This window comes from Pseudorca crassidens, chromosome 7 (assembly GCF_039906515.1).
Source record: "Pseudorca crassidens isolate mPseCra1 chromosome 7, mPseCra1.hap1, whole genome shotgun sequence".
NCBI lineage: Eukaryota > Metazoa > Chordata > Mammalia > Artiodactyla > Delphinidae > Pseudorca > Pseudorca crassidens.
In genome coordinates, this window is record NC_090302.1 from 47,625,454 (window position 1) to 47,641,782 (window position 16,329).

The 16,329-nt window shown below is 40.6% G+C and overlaps 2 protein-coding genes across 3 annotated transcripts in view; one reads left to right on the top strand and one right to left on the bottom strand.

The window, feature by feature from the left end:
• C7H9orf85 (chromosome 7 C9orf85 homolog) overlaps positions 1-10,931 on the bottom strand; it is a 64,570-nt gene extending 53,639 nt beyond the window's left edge. The window contains exon 1 of the mRNA XM_067744171.1: positions 10,502-10,931. Coding sequence (XP_067600272.1) covers positions 10,502-10,603 — 102 coding nt within the window. The 5' untranslated portion in view covers positions 10,604-10,931. The remainder of the gene's footprint in view (positions 1-10,501) is intronic.
• Positions 10,932-11,552: 621 nt separating this feature from the next.
• The window catches only part of ABHD17B (abhydrolase domain containing 17B, depalmitoylase), a 37,447-nt gene continuing 32,670 nt past the window's right edge, over positions 11,553-16,329 (top strand). The window contains exon 1 of one of the 2 annotated variants that reach the window (XM_067744169.1): positions 11,553-11,695. The gene's annotated coding sequence lies outside the window, so the exon portion shown is untranslated. Of the gene's footprint in view, positions 11,696-11,793; positions 11,930-16,329 lie in introns of those variants that run through there. The other variant, XM_067744170.1, reaches the window with a different exon arrangement.

Below are 16,329 nucleotides of genomic sequence, written 5' to 3' on the forward strand. Positions count from 1 at the left end.
CCTGAATGAAGGATACATACCATACTCATCTTTTGCAAATGCTTGCTACATAACAATAAGACAGATGTCATGTCAATAAAGACAGATGAATTAACAAAGACCAACAATCAATTATACAATGTCAATAAGAACTACTTGATTTGCATTCCTTCATTCCAGAGCACTGAACTGCTGCTACATATTACGTAGTACACCATGAGTAGTTAAAAAAAAAAATGCTTGAGCCCCTCCCGCCAGAGGTAGATGGCATTTGTGTATGTACACGTAAGAGAGAGAAAGAAGCCAAGACATATATACTAATAACTAATAAGACATGCATTATATGTGTGGTGAGAGCAATAAATGCCACAGGGAAGGAGTGAGACATTCCAGTGGGATTAACCAGGAAGGGCATTACTGAGGGCGTAGTACAAGCATGATGAACGTCTTACTAAGATGAAGGAATGGACCAGCATTTACAGAATACTTAACACTGCACGTCAGGTACCATGTGAGCATTTTCATAAACCTTACTTAACTTTCACAATATAGCTAAACCCACTAAGATCTTGACTAGTTAAGAAATTTATCTAAGATCACAGAGCCAGTACATACTAGAGAATTTGACCTAAATCTTTTCACTCCAAGATCAATGTCTTTCTACCACACCATGCTGCCACTGTCTTGAATAAGAGCTTGATATCTGTGGCCAAAAATCCAAATCTGAAATCTGACAAAAACTGATAAAAAAAAATTTTTCCTACCCAATGGATGCACTTCAAAATATTTTTATTCTTCAAAGTAACTGGATCAAAACCAAAACAAAACAGACCACATCTATGTATAGGAATGATGGCCTAAATTGACAGTTTTGGAATTCTAATTCACAGCTTGAGATCAACCTATTCGACTATCCTTTTTGGTAAAAAGGTCTCAGTCAACCATAGTCTTCTAACAAAAAGCCGACTACCAAAATAATGAGGTTATGAAAATTAAGATAATTTAACAGTTGACAGTCTTGCTGACAAACTGAAACACAGAATGTGAGAAAAGGCCAAGAATCAAGGGTAATTCCTACATTTTGGTTTGAGGAACTGGGTAAATAGTGGAGTTGTTTACAGAGTTGGGAAGCACAGGAGGAGGAAAAGGTTTGAAAGAGAAAAATTAAGAGTTCTTTCTTTGCCATGTTAAGCTTAAGAAACCTTTTTGATATTTAAGAATAGAGGTCAAGTAGGTAGTTAAATATACAACTTTGCAGCTTAGGAGAGAGGTTGGCCTGGAGTTCCAGATTTGGAAGGTATCAGCATAAAGATGGTAAAGTCATGGACTGAGCTGAATGAAAAAAATTATTTCAAGACAGTGCTGGAGAGGCAAATGCTGCTGATCAACTGAGTGAGATGAGTACTGAGCATTAACAAAGATTTGGCAACACAGAGATCGATGACCTTGACAAGGGTGCTGTTAGTGGAATGGTATGTACAAAAATTATTTAAATAGGGATAGAACAAAATGGGAGGTAAAGAAATGGGAGATCCAGGAGCTTTTCTTATAAAGAAGGAAGAAGTAGGGTGGGGCCAGAAAAGAACATGGGTTTTATCTAAGGAGGATTTTTTTTTTAATTGAAATAACCCATTACAGATGGAAAGATTGATGATGCAACAGAACATGGACAAATGAGAATTCTTAAGCCTTTAAGTCCTAAGGTAGGCCAGAAGAAATGAGCTCTAGGGTGCAAGGAAAGGGACCAGTCTTATGCAGAGACAGGCACTTCATCCACTGTAACAGGAAGGAGAGTGTATGGGTGTAAGGCCAACTGGCCCGAGGCAGGGGAACACAATCAGATTCACAGGTTTCATCAGACCGAAATTCTCCGGACCACCCAGTTCCAGAAACTGCCCTGGAGACATTCCGGACCACCCAGTTCCAGGAACTGACCTGGGGACTTTTCACCCGGCCCAGCCTTCCCGCCTTTCGAGGGGCGGGACTAACGGTCCCCTAGGATACCCGAAAAGACCACCAAATAAGGAATACGCTGCGCCCTCCCAGATTCACCACACCCCTTTCCCTTCTTCCCCTATAAAATCTTGCCCAACCCTCGCCCGGGTGCGACTTCTCTGGCCCCTTTCTCTCGGACCAGTGAACCTCGCCCGGGAGCGCTCCCTAATAAAGCTCACTTGAAGCTTTCCTGTTTCGCGGTGCCGTTTGTTAAGATCCGACCTTACAATGGGTACAGATGCAGGTAGTTTGGTAGATATGATGGTGGATAGAAAGCTGGATCTAAGCAAGGTTAGGATTCTGTCAGGTAAGTACCACAGAAGGAAAGAAGGATAAGGGATTTGAAGTACATGCAAAAGAGCAGTTGTGCTGATAGAACATGGTCTCCAAGCTAGATGAGGGAAAAAAGGACATGAATGAGGTGCAGTGGAAAGTGGAAAACTTAATGTACATGAGCACCCAGTGGAGTTAAAAAAAATTATTTGAGGAATAAGGAAACCAGGTAAGTAGACAGTGGGTTTTTTTGTTGTTCTTTTTGTTTGTTTGCTTGTTTTAAGTTTATAAGAGGAGCAGTTACCAGCAATGAGGTTTAACATTTGACCATGGGAATAGATTTCTGAGGTGGGGGGATCTAAAAGCTGTGAGATCAGATGTTTGATTATCCATGTGGCTGTAGCAATCACTAAGTCTAATGACAGGAAAACTGTGGAAAAGCAGTGAGCCGGGTACTAACGAGGAGGTAAGGATGGATCTGGAGGGGAAAATAGTCTGATGGCATGCATTTCAGAAGAGCTCGGGTTCTGAGCAAGGAAAAAATGGACTAAAGCAACAAATGGGAGAAAGGGTTCTAAATGAGGGGTTGAAGATGTGGGGTGAAAAAAACATCATTACTTAAAGACTATAGGGAAACAAGAGTTCCCAGGAATAGTCAGGGCAAGAAAGTGAACGAAATTTTATTTTCAACACTACGTCTGTTTGATGATAGTAAACTATCACTTCCAGGAGGCAAATTGGAAGGGTTAGGGGAAGGGGACATTGAAAAGTTCAAGGATTGTATCAAGTTAGGATCTACATAAAGCAAATGAGTATAAAATTTCCCAGCAAAAATGGCCAACTTGGGAATCCTCGACACTAAAAATGCAACCGAAACAAATTAACAAACACCTTTTCTAAGCTTCATGAGAGCAGTTCAGTATCTTTCCAATAAATTCCCTTTTTGCTTAAGTTAGCAACTAAAGAATCCTAATGATAATCACCTGCATGTAGAGGGCCTTGCATACATAGACAAGTTCAGAAGAGGAATGTTTATTCAATTCATTCAGTATATTTAAGTGCTATTTGGCCTGGAGTGATAAGGAAAATCTCAGAAAGGAATCTTAGGCATGTTAGCTATCCGTTTATCCCCTTTCTCATTTCATTTCTTCCTTTCACAAAAGTCAATGGTGAGAAAAAGTTCAATAACAATTAGGCTGGAGTGAGCGGGCAGCAGGGTTGCTCTGAGGACAAACACAATTCTCTGTACACCTGCCTGTGACCTCACAAAAACACTTGTGCAGGTGTGGAGAGTCCTATAGCTTAAAATAACAAATGCCGCAGCAGTCTGTAACTGTCATCCCTGAGGTTCCTTGTCCAACTGCGCCACTCCGTACTACACAGTGTTTCTCCAAACGGAAAATAACCCATTTGGGGAAGAGTTAATATACATTACGACTTTCTCTCTCTCAGGTGAACTAATTTACCTAGATGAAGAATTCTGAGAATACTTTATTTCTAACAGGGTAGTATTTAACTTTATGTAGAAACAAGTGTTGACAATGTAATTATAAAATTTTATAATCCAACAGTGAGTATGGTAGTATTCCTTAACACATAGACCAAATCAAGACAAATTAATTTCAGTTGTCATTCATTGTACATAAAATGAAATGTCTACAACATACGGTTGATGTAGAAAAAACCAACTGTAGCAGGCATCAAAAATAAGAAACATGCAAAATCAATTTATTGGCTTCAAGTGGAAGCACCTTGGGAATGTAGGTATAATGAAATATCCCAAAACATGGATGAGATTATTTTGTGTAAAAGACAGGGAATACTATACTTCAAAACATTCAAAGTAGTGAATATTCACTAGCACTATGACTTTTATTTAGTACAATACTCTTATGTATCATAATGCCCCGCACACCATAGATTAAATCACCTTGTCAATTGAAAAAGTATGTTGAATTTAATAAGAAGTCAATTGGGGGGAGGATACATTTAATTTCAATCCATGTAATAGACAGCCTTGGTGAAATATATCAAAGAGCACTTCCCAATCTGGAAGAAAGATCAAAGGGGGTCCCAGGTGATCTCCAGAATGCCAAAGATGGTTACCTTGAAACTACAGTGGAATCTATTTCTGCCCAGCTGCAGATTTGTTTAATGGCTACTCACTCATTTAAACCTTAATTGTTGAAATCCATTGATTAAGAAATAACACTTATTCCCATGACTGGCACTTCATAACTCATACCAAAATTACTCACATCAGAGATAACAAACCAATCTGAGACCATTTCCTAAATTACAACATCTTTGGGCTCGAGGAGATAGGACAAAGATCCCATATGACTTGATTCCAAGCTACCTGAACAAAATGAGCCTTACCAATAGTATCTTTTCCATAGCAAGGTTTTATTCATTCATCTTACAGTGTCAGGCATCATGGCCAACTAAATTATTATGACTCTATCCTGGAGTCAATCTAGGAAAAGTAAGATCCAAGCTCAGTAATCTTTTTTTTGTTGTTGTTGTTGTTGTACGTGGGCCTCTCACTGTTGTGGCCTCTCCCGTTGCGGAGCACAGGCTCCGGACGCGCGGGCTCAGCGGCCATGGCTCACGGGCCCAGCCGCTCCGCGGCACGTGGGATCTTCCCGGACCGGGGCACGAACCCGTGTCCCCTGCATCGGCAGGTAGACTCTCAACCACTGCGCCACCAGGGAAGCCCCAGGTTCAATAATCTTATGAACAAGATCCACTTTGTTTTTTGTTTATTTTTTATTTTTTGCCACACCACATGGCTTGTGGTATCTTAGTTCCCTAACCAGGGATCGAACCCACGCCCTCAGCGGTGAAAGCACAGAGTCCTAACCGCTGGACCACCAAGGAGTTCCCAAGATCCACTTTGTAACGACCATCTGTATTTCTCTTACAGAGAGACAATATTTAACTTAAGGGTCATGACTGGAGTTTGTAGATAAAAGCTTAAAAAATGGGAAAATATTAGAAGACAACTATTAGAATTAATTTGACTTATGGTTAGCTAACATATTCAATATGACAGAATGTCAACCTGTCATTTGTTTTCTTTCTGGAGAAGTTAAAAAAATAGTTTTCTTTTTAAAACATACTGATAATAGGTAGTATTCCTACAACTTCCCCAAACAAAAAGCAAACAACAAAAACAGAACTTCATGACATCTGAGTAGTTAATCAGTCATTCTGCGGTCATATCTGTTTATAATTGAGGTAAAATTTATATCAGTGTCATGCACAGACCTTAAATGCTCAATTCAATGAGTTTCAATAAATGCTTGTGACCTTCATGTTTCCGTCACTCCAGAAAGTTGTCCTGAACCCCTTCCAGTCAATTCCCCCACCACCCAAGGCAACTACTGTTCAGATTTCTATAGATGTGAGAAACACCTGACTTCTTTCCTTCCACATGATATTTTTGAGATTTACCTACATGCTTGCATGTATCAGTAGCTTTTTTTTTAAATAGCAGAGTATTTCATTATATGATTGACACAATCTGTTTATCTATTCTCTGTTGAAGGATATTTGTGGGGGGTTTTGTTTGTTTTTTGTTTTGTTTTGTTTTTTTGGCTATTGTGAATAAAGGTACTTGTAAACACAGAATCCTGTTCTGCTGTATAAATGTAATCATATCACCTTAAACTTAAGACAGCTTTCTGCCTAAACTAGGAGCTGAGGGTCTTGAAGGAATTAGCATCGGCTTTCACACAAAATGAGTGAGGAGCCCCACCCCTGCTCCAGAGCCCTGGCTGATTAGATGGGACCTGCTCCAACCAGCCCGTATCTGTGATATGTGACACTCCAGGGGGCCACACTTTATGAGAATAGACTCTTTCCCCCGAACATTTCAAACAGGTAGTGTTTAGGGGTAGTGTCAATAAAGCTCATCTCTGTTCCAACCCTAATCTGGTATCACATTGCTTCTATTATAGACAAAAACACAGTATTCAAAAACAACAACCAACACACAGACACAAAAAGGAACTTTTAATTTACCGGTTCTTTAAGGTCTCCCAGCACAGGCTACACCTAATCAATGCATAGCCAGCCACATGCTATTAATATAACTTTGGGCACATCATTCACCTCTGAGTCCTAATTTCCCAAGATGCAAAATGGGATAACGGTAGCACCTGTCTTAGGGTTATTTTTGAAGATCAAATTAGATAATACATATCAAGTATTCACAGATGCTAACATACTTAAGTACATAGCATTAGCTATTATTAACAAAACTTTATTTCCAAAACTATTTAGAGAGTATAACCTCAGATTTTCCTTTTCCTTTTCCATTTCAAGGTAGTAACAAGAGTTGCCCAAAATGAGTGTGTTCCCCCCAAAATTAATTCACATTTAACTGGTATTATGTAAACCAAAGTCTACAGCCAGGGAAGTTTTGGCTAAATAATTTTTTTTTAAACTGCAAAACATCTAAGTGTTTTATGCTAATGTACACTATGACCCCCTAAAAGTGAGATCTAGTATTGACCACGAAATTGACTTCTGCCCTAACAAAATCATGTGATCCTGTGGCTCTAACACTTTCAGACATGCTAGTAAAAACAATGCTGACTACACATATGAAACAAACAGCATCCTTAAGAAGATAATATATGCTCTTCCCATTTCATTTAGTTAAATGCTATCCATCCTTCAGACCTCAGGGAAGCCTTCTTAAACCCTCCAAACTTACTCAAGACTTCCTGCTAGATACTCTCAAGGTTCCCTTAGACTTTTCCTTCCTAGCTCTTACTGCCATTTGTATTAACATACTCAAAAAGATTATTTGATTAATGCCTGTCACCTTGCCCACCAAACTATAAGCTTCAATTAAAGGCATGGCTGTATATTATGCTCAACCTTATACCCCTAGTATCTACCACAATGTCTGGTACCAAATAACTGATATGGAACAAATATGTGAATACAAGAATTCACTGCAACTTTATTTGTCATAGTGAAAAATTGAAAAAACTCAAATGTTTATTAATAGGAAAGTAATTAAATAAGCTACTCTACATATATATTATAGAATATTATACACCCATTAAAAAGTATGAGCTTAATCTCTATGTTCTGACATACTCAATTTTCTAAATGAGAAAGGGAAAATGCATTTTATTTCATATGTACTATATTGTGCATAGATGTCTAAAAACATACACATCTAACTCTTAACAGTGACTACATCTGAAGAGGAACAGGCCTGAAAAAAGGTACTTTCACTTTTACACTTTATACATTTCTCTGTTGTTTCAATATTCTTCAACAAACATGTATTTCTTTTCTAATTAATTTTTTAAGCTTTGAGCAACTGCAAGTCCACATAAATTATCATATGCTTTATGCTTCCACAAAGCAAAAAAAACCAACAGAACTGGGGCTAAAATGTGGCTTTTTCTTGGTCCAGTGTTCCTTCCACTACACATTATTGCCTTTCCAATAGGGGACACAAGCTTGATACAATCAATATTTTAGTACCAAATGACTAGAAGAGATTTAAACCTACTCCCCTCTCCACCTCACCTCTGCAAGTCATGAGAGGGCACTGCAGGCCAATGGCCATAGAGGCTTCTTTTAATAACCCCAGTGACAGGGAGGTTACAAAATTCTAGTGCATGCTCCTCACTATTAAGACAATTCCCTTATATTGAGCTGAAACCTATCTCTTTTACTTTGACCCGTTGGTTCAAGTTTGGCCATTTGGAATGCGAAGCTTCTCTCCTCTTCTGGAATATATTCAAGTATATGAAGACAGTTATCACCTGTGTCTTTTTGGGAGTGGGTGCTTTACTTAGATAAACTTTCCAATAAAACAGCTGTCATTATCCAACTTCTACTTTCAGTCCTGACAAACTGCTTGGCAGACGAGGAGACGGAGAACCATCATGTAAGACTATGTCAAAATAATGAGGTACAAGTAGTCAATTGTTACTACAATCCTTCAAGAAGAGTTACAGAGAATCATGCACATCTTACCACTCCTTTATTAGATGTTGCTGAATAAAACATCTTTCTGGTATAAAGCACAGGAATGAAGACAGGGTCAGATGCTTCTGACAAAATCTTGGCTTTAGACAGCTACACATAGATGGTTCAAGAATTTGCCATGAATGCAGCCAATTATTAGTCCTCCATCAGACAGATGAACAATCAACCTAATGATCTTCCTCAGTAAAATATTTCTTGCTGTTTTTGTTAGAACCTCCAATAACAAAGCACCTGGTGGTTCTACCAATGGACGAATGAGACTTCCTCACTATTTAAAAGAGACAAAGGAATTAATGATAACAGTGATAAACAAAATGAAACTCAGGAACTGAACTTGAGACTCATGAAAACATTTCAGACCATAATGACATGGTTGTTAGATAACACCAGAAAATACACGATGAAAAGTACAGGAAGTCTAGGACGAAGTACTAGAACAAGAAGTACAAGTTCAAGAAGTTCTGTACTTAAAAGGACAACAAGCACAGTAAGCGACACTGTAGCTAAATACTTATTAAAACTGCTTTTTATCACCTGATGAAAAACAATCAGCAGTAAATGCTTGTGAAAAGACTTAGAGTAAGAATACAGGGCAAGATAGACATCTATTTGGAATAGCACAGCTTTTTTACTCTGGTTTACCTATTGATGACAGGCACAAACTTGGGAAAGTCTTCCCAAACGTTGCTCCAGGTTTTCCTTCTGAATCTGAACCTAATTAAGGGAAAGGAGAGGTCCTCTGAGCGCCCAATTGAAAATATCCCTCCTTATTCTTCTTTACTCAACTGTGATTCCCTTCATCATAATTTATAATTATATATCTCTGTGCTTATTGTCCCATGACCCAGAAAACCATAAGTTCCTTGAAGGCAGAGTCAACTCTTTTGAACACTGTATACACATGCACATGGGACCCTGTACATGAAAGATGTTCATTATATATCTGTATAGTGAAGACAGAAAGGAAAGAAAAAGGAAGTCACTGGTTACCATGAACTGTCACTTTGGGACTTCCCTGGTGATGCAGTGGTTAAGAATCCGCCTGCCAATGCAGAGGACACGGGTTCGATCGTCAGACCTGGAAGATCCCACATGCCGCGGAGCAACTAAGCCCATGCGCCACAACTACTGAGCCTGCGCTCTAGAGCCCGCAAGCCACAACTACTGAGCCCACGCGCCTACAGCCCGTGCTCCGCAATGAGAAGCCCACGCACCGCAACGAAGCGTAGCCCGGCTCGCTGCAACTAGAGAAAGCCCGCACTCAGCAACAAGGACCCAACGCAGCCAAAAAAAAAAAAAAAAGTTACTTTTCTTGCGTAGCCAATGTTGGGAAATTTATCACTTGTTGGACACTAATGATCCAGATCATTTATATATATCATTTAACCTCTCAACAATACAGGCGGGTTTCTCATTTGAGACCAAAGTAAGACTCAGAGAAATTAAATATTTAATAACTTGCTTAAGCCACACACCTAGAAAATTTGAGCTCCAGTTTACGTTAACGTCAGGTTTATCTGATATGATGGCGGCTGCCCCCAAGCTGCTCTTGTCTTCAATTATCTCCCCTCCATACAGCTAAGTGAGGAGAGAGAAATACTTAACAGCAAATTAGTAGCTGTATACAACCCAAGACCTCTGGCTATCTATACAGTCTGAATTTCCTTCCAGCTTAAATAAATCTGCTAAATAAATATAAACAGCAACACAAGCAGTTTTGCATTCATCAAATAATTTGATTCTCAAAACAATCTTACAAACGAGAGAGAAATTCCCATTATGTTGGTGTGGACACTGGGGCTAAGAGGGCTTAAGAGCTTTCACATTCTCCCTACAAACCTATGGGCCTGGGATTTTCCAAAAAGAAACAGTGACTGCATAAACCTGGTGCAACATTTGAAAAAGACACTAGCGTCATAATGCTCGTTTTCCTACTGCAAATATGTAATCCAAATGGGAGCGTTCAACGACTCAATTTTCCCTTTGCATTTTAGGTTTGATGAGGGTCCCGTTCATTCAGTACAATTAGTCAAATGTTCACCGCCAAATATATTTACAAGGAGACAACACATCCAGGTCAAAGAAAAGGCTACACTGCAGCCAAAACTAACTCTGGGCTGCGGTCCACATTTGCCCTGGCCAACTCCTCTCACTTCCTGACAGCCAACTCCTCTCACTTCCACTGAACCATTCCTCCCTGGAGTCAGATTTAGTGTAATAGGCAGGCTCCTACCTTGGTCTGAACACTCTTATCAAACTTGTCATTTTTGAAGCTAAACGTATTCTGGTGCCTCTGAGGCCTGGAACGAGCCACGTTCCCCTTCTGGGAGCTCATCGCCGAAACCACAACCACCTCGAGCTGGAACAAGGAAGATGCACCCAAGCCTAGGGTACCAGGAACTATCTCCACGGAGTTCACGCTTCTGTCTCCGACCCGGAAGGAACTTAACCAGCATTTCTGCCTCCGCCTCCGGCATCCCACGTGACTCCTCGCGGAGGTCAAAGGACACCTTTCGGCCCTTCAGCTCCAGCAAGAGTCTTTTACTCAGCCCAATCTCTACCCCTCCCCATCCGCGAAGCCTCTTTCTCAAACCCGGCGAAAAATCCCACTTTCTTCGAAGCGAGAATTCCCCCATTGGTCCGAATGTGGCAGTCCGCCCAAGTGAAGGGGAGGGAAAACTTTGCTCCTATTGGCTCTTCTTTTCCGCAATCCCCGCCTCCTGCCGACTCAGCTCGGCCTCTCCGGGCGCCCTACTCCTCTGGGCGGCTTGTGATTGGTGGAAGTCGGGCTAAACTGGACTCCGTCCAACCCCCGGCCCGCTCGCAGGCTGGAGTCCGGGTCAGCCTTGGCGCTTTCGTTCAGTCAGTGACCAAGTCCTAGCTTAGTGAGCTCTCTGCTAGCCCCTGGGTTCCCTTCCAGCCTCCTTCCCGCCACGAGAGCGAACCCCGCTGCCGGCAGGCCGAAGGGGAGCAAAGAAAGGAGGATTAAAAAGAAGAAAGACCTGACTGGGTCTGGGTGGTGTCTGCAGTGCCAGAAAGGGAGGTGGCGGCGGCTGCGGCAGCAGCGACCACGGCCGCGCGGGACGTGAGGCCCAACAGCAGCCGACGGCGGCGGCGGAGGCGGCCGCTCCAGCGCCTCGCGCCGAGGCCGTTAGTCAGCAGAACGCGAACCTGTGTGGAGGAGCAGGGCCGTCGCGAGGCGAGACTCGGGAGCGCGAGCCGGCCCCCTCGGGCGCCGCCGTTCTTGCTCGTCCCGGCGCCGGGGGCTGCCGCCCTCGTCCCCCCTCTTTGGCCGGGCCCGCCCGCAGGCCGGGAGAGTCGGGCGGCGGCAGCAGCGCGGATCGCGCCTCGTAGAGGACAGCGCGGCGGCAGAGGTTCTCTCCTGGCCCTTTCTGCCTGACGCCTTGCCTGCGGCCCTCAGGTGCAGGTGCGTGGGGCCACGGGGGGCCGGGGCGCTGCGGCTGGGCTCGGGGAGGGGGCGCTAGGCCCGGAGCAGCAGCGCGGGAGGGACGAGCCCGGGCCGGGCGGGGGGAGGGGAGCGGGAGGCGTCTTTGTTGTTGGCGACTGGGATGCCTCTCGGCGCCGGCAAAGGCGGAGAAGCCACTCCCGATCGCGTCTGGGTTTTTGAGAAGATTCTCTGTTGGTTCGGTGAAGGGGAGGGGTAGGAAAGTCTTCGTAGTCGGTGAGGCTGCGGGAGTCTGGGGGCGGGAGAGGGACGGACAGACGGACTGGCAAAGGTCTTGGGTCCTTCTTGCAAAGAAGGGCCTCATTTCATTCCTTTGCTATTCTCCCTGTGGACGGAAAGATGGGTCCAGGTTCACTTTTCGCTCCCTGGCTCATTGTGAGAGTCGCGACGCCTGAAGGCTGTCTCCTGGATGTCCTCGTGTGTGCCAGCCTAGACTTTAGCTCGTTTGTGCACCGCGCTTGGTGATTTGTGTATTCTGGTCCGCCGCCGTAGGGTGGTTTTCTCTCGATGGTTGAACTCTACTTGTTTTCGAACTCTAGGGTAGGCTCATCAGGAATTGTTTTTGAATTGAAAAATTAGAAGTTTTCTTTGGAATTTTTTTTAACCCTGAAACGAAAAGTTAGATTGTACTGTTGTGAAGGGCTTTTGTAAAGAAGAGAGTTTAACCCTGGCTTCTTATTCAAAAAAAAAAAAAAAGAAAGAAATGTTCAGAGCTTTGATCCGTGGAGATTTCTGCCAACGCCAGGATATAACTTTTTTAAATGACTCATAGATTTAAGTCAGCGTGAAGTGGATTTGTTAAGCAGAAGGATGAGTAACGGAATACAGGGAGGGTGACCTTTAAATTTTGGCTGTTAGCTTACAAAAAGGTATTCATGTTTAAAACTTTTCTGTAATATGCAGTACTTGATCCGTAAGATAATTCATTGAATTCTTTTTAAGGCTTCAATAAATAAAAAGTTTGGAAATCTCGCGTCATTTAAAACTACTAGTCATTAGGTAGTGAGTCTGAGTAAAAAGTCAGGTACATGTTGTAAGAGCGTTCATCTGTTTACATTAACAAAAAGACTTAAAATAAAATGAACTTTTCTCTATGAAGAGTTTGTCTCATACGTTTATAGCATAAACTCATTTGGGTGATTTATCTAATATCTAATCAGAGCCAATATTTTGATAATTATCATAATTGCCAGTGTTCTAATTTGGGTGCCCAACTCTTTGGTTGGGAGTAGGGGTGGAGGCTTACTTAAAGAAGAGCAGTGGAGATAGACATGTTTCACCTTATAAAAGAAATAAGGTCCCTGTTGTGCAATAATTGCTATATTACTTGAGATCCAGGAGGAAACCCTCACCTATATTTTGACCTCTCTTTTCTCCTGCTGTAGAATTAATAAGGTTAATTGTCAAGGATAGGATTAGAGTTTTAGCACGCCTAGGCAGTTTTAATCTTGTCACTTGCTGTGCAGTACTGTAGTTGATAAGTGGCTTGTTTCCTTGAGTATCTTTGCCCATTTTGAAACGTGCATGACATCTGACAAAGAATTTTCTATTTCTTGTGACATACAGAATTGCCATAAAGCATTATGGCAAAGTAATGTTTTTGGTAGTTTAATGAACACAGAAGAACTAGGCAGTTAGTGTCTGTTCCAAGTTTTGTCGCTGAATTGGTCTACAGCTCCAGGCAAGCTATCCCACATCTGAGTCAGTTTCTCCATCTGTAATATAGGACTAATAAAATGTGCATTTGCTCACTATGTAGAAAGGGCAGTGAGAACCAACAGTTCCTCTGGTTATGTGACATTGATTGTTTTAGTTAATAAGAGTACTTTTTAATGCAATTTTGTTTTGGTATCATGAATTTCAGTTCCTTGGTGAAGAATTACGATAAAGAAACATAGTTATAATAGGGAGACTGTCTATCCATATGCCATCACTTAGGAAGTGATAAACTCAAAATTTCTCCATTGTTAAGAAAATATAATTTGGTGTCATATCTTTAGAATCAGTGATGACAAGAAAATAGAGTGACAGATTGACTTGTTTGGTTTGTTTACTGATAGATTTTATTTCTAATATATCCAAGGTTTTGCTCTTAATTCTCAAAAATTACTCCTACCTACTCCTACCTTTCCTATCCTGTTAAAGATTTCTCACATAGCAATATGGCTCTCAAACCCAGCCTTGTGAGTTGGAGAGGAAAAATGATGCTTTATGACTTTATTACAGATGAAATAAAGCCAGAGAAGTTTGTTATTTGAATTGCCTAAAGCTACACAATTTGTAAGAACCAGAACTGAGACTTGAATCTGGGTCTTCTGACTTCTAGTCCTGAATCTTTGCTTTGGAGCAGTGTTTTCCAAACATCTGTCTAGGCCCAACAGTTTTCGCCAACTGAGGTGAAATGAGAAATAATATAGCAATGTAAGTATTGATAATATACAATATAATGAATATTCATGCACTCATTACCCAGTTGGAAAGTTAAAACTACAAAACAAAGCTTCCTCTGTACTTGGTACCCCTCTTAAATCCTATTCCCTCTTTTCCCCACTCCCAACTGCTAACATGCATCCTTCCGTTTATACTTTACTACATTCCTTTATATCCATGAACCCTATATGGTTTTTCTTTGATTGGTTTTAAGACTATTTAAATATGAATTTTGTATCTGTAGCTTGCTTTCTTCACTGATCATGCCAAGATTTATCTATGTTTATTCAGGTAGCTCTAGTTTATTTTTACTGTCATATGGTGTGTGTTTCATTATGTGACTGTATCAGGTTTCTGTTGGTCATTTTAGTTGTTTCCAATTGTTTGCTTATTAAACAGTGCGTAGGGAATATTCCCGTGTATGTTTACTTAGGTGCATGTGCAAGGCTTCCTCTAGGGTAGTGGTTCTTGAACCTATATCCCATTTTTAAAGTAATATTTTACAACTTCCTCATTACTGTTAAAATGAAATTCATAATAATAAACTTACATTCATATTTTAAATAAAGTAATGCCCTGACTAAAATAAAGAAGTAATTTATAACAAAGTAATATATTGCACTGTGTCAATGCTCAGGCTCAACCACACTGTAATCTTGCTACCAAGTGTGATAGTAGACCAGTAACATTAGAATTCTGGGAGCTTGTTAGAAATCAGAACCTCAGGCCCTACCCTAGTGATTCAGGTGCTGAATATTAACAAGATTCCCAGGTGAGTTGAGTGCACCTTAAAGTCTAAGAAGCACTGCTAGAAGAAATAGTAGTAGTAGATACTTTGCACGGATAGGATCACCATGAATAGGACAGCTGCTAAAGCAGATTAAACAGGTGTGTTGAATTGGCCATTCAAATACCAACAGAGGCACTGATACTGATAAGGGAGTTTCTGAAATAACTAATTTCAGTAAAGTTGGAACAAAAATAAAAGTGCAGTCTTCTCTCTTTACACAAGGGTTGCATTCTTTAAAATCTTCACCTATATTAAAACAATACAAATATACTTTGTGTTAAATCCTATTTATTAATATTTGACCTTATTTTTTCCTTCTGTTCCCTTAAATGATTGTCCAGCAGAATGTTCAAAAGTCATGGGACGTGTCACAGCATTATCTTTACACACCAAGTGTGCCTCGTGTCCCTGGTATCTATACAGTAGTACCCCATTCGTTACAACAACTAAAAAGCCATTATTGAGAAAGATTGCACTGGGATACAAATCTAGTAGTAGATTGCTAGAACACAGGGTAGGAGCTGCTTCTTCAACTTGATTTGATAACTACCAGTTTTCTCTCCAGAGTGTTTGTATCAGTAATGGATTAAAGGGTCTGTTTTCTCACCTTCCAGATACTTTAGACTTGTTAAGTTTTGACATTATGAGGAGTATGAAATGTTACTTCATTGTAGGTTTCATCACACTGTTGAGAACACTTTCATTTATTTTTTGGCTATTCATGTTCCTTCTATGAATGGCCTATTCTGTTTTTCTACGGGTTTATTTTATTGATTTGTAAATGCTTTTTATGTATTCTGGATAGCAATGCTTGGTAGGCTTTACAGATATTTTCTAGTCATTTGCATGCCTTTTCACTTTAAGTATGGTATCTTTTGGTAACTAGATGTTCTTAATTTTAATGTCAAATTCTTCTATGATTATGCTTTTTCTCTTTAAAGGAAATCTTCTCTATCTTGAGATTATAAAGATTCTGTTATAGTTTGTTTTAAAAGTTTTACTTTTTCACATGTAAATCTTAAATACACATGGAGCTATTTTTATAAATGAGGTGTTTGTGAATCTAAATTTACTCAGTAAAAATGACTACCCTTTATACTGAAATTATTTTTATGTTAATGTGTGCTTATGAAATTATAGTGATAGTATATTATATTTAGTTTGTAACACCCCTTTGTGGCAAAATTAAAACTTGTTAACTCTTTTGTCATTCCAATTTTTTTTTTTTAATTTGGATCGAACACACACGCTCTGCATTGAAAGGCAAAGTCTTAATCACTGGCCCGCCAGGGAAGTCCCCAATTTGACTTTTTTAATAAAAGGTTTGGGAACCACTGCTTTTAGAGTACTCTGATTCCTTTTTTCATCTGTGTCT